Below are 5405 nucleotides of genomic sequence, written 5' to 3' on the forward strand. Positions count from 1 at the left end.
TAAAAATTATACTGAACCTTGAAAATGTGCTGTACTTTTTTAAATTAAATAAATATTAATATTAAATATTATATAAATTTTTATATTAATTATACCTTGATCATGTTAGTTCATAGTGCATAAACTACTGTTAAAAGAAACAACGTAAAAATTTAAAAATGTATTAATAAATGTTAAAACTAACAATGAACAATAATTCTACAGCATTTCACAACTTCAGTTAATGTTAGAAAAATATTAGAAACCATTTAATATAAATACAAACAAGATGGCTTTTAAAGATGTCAAAAACTTTAGGAGGGCTCAGAGATTTGGCCTCGCAAACTATCATCTGTTCAATCAGTTATCGGTACCGATATATCGGCAAAACCGATCAGTCGGTCGACCTCTAATATTTACAGTTGGATCATCTATCATAACGTCTCTGGAAGACAGAGAGAAGAGGATGAAAGGCTAATGATTAATGACGTCAACCAAAAGAACACCATTTAAGAAATGAAGCAAGCTGAAGACAATGACAAAAATGAACATTTGTTTCAATTAGAACAGCGTGACTGATGAGTCCTTCGCAGTCAGACCAGGAATATGAATTAAGAGTCTATAAAAGGCATTGCTACTGTAGGTCAGGTTTGAGTTGTTCACTACAAGCGTTTCTCGATCGTAAAGCCATTAGAGAGCAGCAGCAGCCCTGCCTTCCCTCCGTTTTAATGGAAGCGCATCGGATTTCAAGCATCCTTCCTCATCAGCTCTATAAATAGAGCGTGAAACAGGAGCAAACGCATCAGGAACATATAGTTCCCATCAGCCGCGCGTGACCCCGCACGCAAACAAAGCCCAGACGGGTTTAATGACTTCATACTCCACTGCTTTTGGAAATCAGAGAGTTTATGGATGGTTCGAGACTCCACAGAAGGCACCGAGTCCAGCATTAGAAACTCAAAGGCGTTCGTTAGTGCAGACTAGTGAGGGTTACGGCATGGACTCATACTGAGCTGAGAGCCAGAAATGTCACGAGCGCAGAACTGAGTCGGTCTAAAGGACAGAAACGTACATACATCATGTTATCTGCGGTTAAAGTTCACATGCTTCTGCCATACTGAGGCCTGAAGTGACCTTATAAGAGCTGAACGCTTCATTAAATCAAACACAAAACCAACATGGATTTTCCTGCATGCTTTCAAAAATATGATGTTTTGGCAAATCAGACTCAAAATCAGTTTAGCTGTTTGCGTTATGAACATGTAAAATAAAATGAAACATAAACCCAATCACATACTTTTATAGTTTTTATTAATATTTTGAATTAGTTTTTACTTTTTGTATTTTAATTTGAAAGTTTTAGTAATTTTTGTCATTCTTAGTAGTTTTTTTTATATGTGTCTATATAGCGTTTATTCATTTTTATTTCAGTTTTAGTTATTTCAGTACATCAAGTTAAAAAAGATTACCATTTTTTTTTTCTTAAAATTTAAGTAATTTTTTATGGTTTTAATTTTAATTTCAGTTAACTATAATAACCCTGATGCACCGAAATTTTGGCGACTGAAAATATTAATCCAAAACAGCATGATAGATAGACAGATAGATAGATAGATAGGTAGATAGATAGATAGATAGATAGACAGATAGATAGATAGATAGGTAGATAGATAGATAGATAGATAGACAGATAGATAGATAGATAGGTAGATAGATAGATAGATAGATAGACAGATAGATAGATAGATAGGTAGATAGATAGATAGATAGATAGACAGATAGATAGATCAGATAGATAGATAGAACGATAGAACAATGGATAGATGGAAACATAGATAGATAGATAGATAGATAGAACGATAGAACAATGGATAGATGGATACATAGATAGATAGATAGATAGAACAATGGATAGATAGATAGATAGATAGAACAATGGATAGATGGATAGATAGATAGATAGATAGATAGATATGAATGGATAGATGGATAGATAGAGATGAATAGATAGATAGATAGAGATGATGGATAGATAGAACGATAGATAGATAGATAGATAAATAGATAGATAGATCAATGGAACAATAGAGAGAACATTGGATGGATGGATGGATGGATGGATAGAACGATAGATAGATAGATAGATGTTTGTTTGTTCCGAAGGGCCAAAGTCATCAACTGAAACAGTGGCATTAAATTAGTGCATCTCTGACCAAAAATTATGCTCGAGTTGAAATATATACACATTTATTTGGCTGAAATATTGACAGGTGAGTTCAACTGCTCAATTACCCAAATTTTATTACAAAACCTTTTTTTTTTTTTTTATGTCTCTGCTTTTGACTAGATAAAACTTTAATTTCATTTTTGGTATTAAAATAATCATTTTGGTGCATTTATTTATTTACATACATACATACACTACACTGAACAAACATCCTGGATTTCACTGTGACTTGAGGATGAACTTGAGTGCAGTGTAAAGAATGAATGCTGGAGGTCTGGTGGTGATTGTGTGAACAGAACGGCTCCTAAAGGCTGCAGAGCACTCATGTGTGTCCTGATGTGATGTTGGCATGTTCTCTCAAGCGTCACACGCATCAGCACACGTGTGTTCTGTGTAAACGCTTTACTGCAGAGAGAAGAAATCTGCTCTAAATCACACAACACGATCCAGCAGATCAGGATCTGACTCCAGTGGGTTGATGGGAAACTTTCTGAGTCACTCATTGTGCAGAGAAAAACATTCAAACTGAACACAGAACTAATTCTACACAAAACGCATGTTTGAGATCAGATCTGAATCTTATCTTAGAATTCATTATAAATATGAGCTTGTTTTCAATTAAATATTTTTTTTAGATTGCTGATACAACAACTTAGTATAGATTGCCGATATATACAGTATGTGTTATACATGTTAATATATATATGTATATGTTCAGATGTAGACACAAACTGATTTTATAAAACATTTGTACACATTTCCCTAAAAATATTTTTTAAAAAGCATTATTTATTAACACTGAATGTTAATTGGAACTGATATAAAGTAGCAGGTATTGGACGATGTCGATAATCTCAAAATATCGGCCGATATATCGGTTAATAACTGTTACAATTCAGACTTGGATCTGGTCTCTGATTGGATAATCCTGCAGCATCCAAACTCATTCCCAACATCACACTGTGAATGATTCAGAAATAATGTATTAATTCAGTTTATAGATCAGCAGTCTTTAAACTGGGGTCCTTAGAAAAGTTTAGAGAAAAACAGTACTAAAATGTAAAAATAAAAAATAAAATGTAAATAATCAGAAAAAGACTAATTGCCAAGTATGTCTGCACAAACGAGGATAATTAATTAATATAACAAATAATTATATTAAAATAAATAATTCAATGATAAAATTCTATTATTACAATCTAAAAAAAATCAGATCTAAATAAAAGCATAACATAATTAAACAAACATTATAAACAAATACATAATAAAAAATATGAAATAATCACAACGAGCATTATTGCCAAGCATGTTTGCACATACAAGGATAACGGATTAATATATTAATTAATATAAATAATTATATTAAAATAATTAAATGATAAAATTCTATTATTACATTTTAAAATAAAAATTTGATATAAATATAAGCATAATATAAATAAACATAAATAAATAAATAAAATCTATCCATTCAACTTTCTTTCTTTTGTTCTATCTATCTATCTATCTATCTATCTAACAGTGCAGTACTACAGCGAGTAGAATAGAATAAATAGAAACTAAATATGTTCCAAATATAGCATCATACTGGTTAAGTATATAGCAAGTATACCAATCTAAATCAGGTCTTTATACATGAAAATATTTAGCTGCCCTCCTTTTAAATGTTAGGTTGAGGGTCCCTTGCATGAGGATGCTCATATTTGTGGCCAGTGGCATCTAAAAGATTGGAAACCTCTTATAGAAATAACATGAAGCGCCTCTAAATGAACACAGGCCTCTGTGAGATGCTGACATATGTAGAAGATACGAACACAGACAGAATGAAAATGCATGAAACAAAGCATGCATACAGGCAGAATAAGCACTCTGAGACTGAGGCCTGCATGCATCTGCAGAACCGCATTCACGTCCTAAAGACAGGTGTGGGAGTAAATGCATGAGGATGCACGGGGTGTTTCAGGATCGTGTGTGTCTCAGAGCATGCACTGTTTAAATGCATGCGGCGCGCGGGGTGACATTCACACGAATCTCATGCATGGGGAAATTTTAAAAGCTGATGCAAACGACACATAACACGCAAGGCTGACGCTTCAGACCGGCCGCGACAGCCACTTACCGACGGATCTGTAGCCCAGGACGGCGATCTTTCGCGATTTCGGCTGCGGCTATATACATGGATTTGACCGGTTTTGCTAAAAAGTCCAAAACTAACTTCAAAGGGCAATGCTGCATGATAAATAAGAATTTACAAATCACTGTTGAGTCATTTTTACTATACAGTAAAACATTTTATGTCATCATATATAGGCTAAAATATTAAATTCCAATTATGAATGTGGAAATCATATTATGGTATGCTATAGTAAAAGAATATAAATGAAGTTAATAAGCTGAAGTTAATTAATATAAACGTCAGTAATATAAGTAATAATTAATAGGCTGAAGTGTCAGACTTCTAAAAGTCTGATTTTAGCAAAAACAAAACGCAGGCTCTTCATCGAACATTAAAGAATGTTAACCAACATGTCTTTATACAACAGGTGATGAATCACAAGACTGAAGAAAGGACAGATGTGGGACAAAAGTCTAGTTCTAAACATTCAACATTAATAACAATAACACTAATATTGTTATTGTTGTTATTTTACCTGCATCAAATAAATAAATAAGAAAGAAAGAAACATGTAATATTTGTTAGAACAATGATTTGTGTATCACATGGTTATGGAAACCATACACTGATGATGTTTTTTATGTTTCTTTCTTCAATCGTGTGATTAATCACCTGTTGCATAAAGGCATAATCGTCTGATGAAGAGCCTGGGTGCTCAAAACGTCATGTGATGGTCTGAAAGTCTGATATTAGAAATACGTTTTAAGATTACAGCACAAATTTAGGCTAAGTGAAAATGAAATTAGGAATGACCCATTCTTATTCTAAGAAGTATTTTCGGTTATAAACTCTATTCTGTTATTTTAAAGTTCTTGATGCCATTTAAACTGTGTGAAATACCTAAATGTCAGTCTCTGCTGGCCTCTTCTAGACAGACAATTTTTTTTAAAACTCAAATTCAAAACAAGCAGTAATTCTTTAACTGAAAATCACAATTTTACAAAAAAAAAACTTTTTCAGGATTTGGCTAAAATTAAATGCTGAATGTCTATTCGTTTTATGTGTGTGATATTATTAATGAGA

The 5405-nt window shown here is 32.7% G+C and overlaps 1 protein-coding gene across 1 annotated transcript in view; it reads right to left on the minus strand.

Annotated features, from left to right (window-relative positions):
• LOC107754233 (GTP-binding protein Rheb) overlaps positions 1-5405 on the minus strand; it is a 14387-nt gene that overhangs the window by 8583 nt on the left and 399 nt on the right. Inside the window, exon 2 of the mRNA XM_016570603.1 lies at positions 4326-4374. Coding sequence (XP_016426089.1) covers positions 4326-4374 — 49 coding nt within the window. The remainder of the gene's footprint in view (positions 1-4325; positions 4375-5405) is intronic.

Source organism: Sinocyclocheilus rhinocerous, unplaced genomic scaffold (assembly GCF_001515625.1).
Source record: "Sinocyclocheilus rhinocerous isolate Xijiao unplaced genomic scaffold, SAMN03320098_v1.1 scaffold1343, whole genome shotgun sequence".
NCBI classification, from domain to species: domain Eukaryota; kingdom Metazoa; phylum Chordata; class Actinopteri; order Cypriniformes; family Cyprinidae; genus Sinocyclocheilus; species Sinocyclocheilus rhinocerous.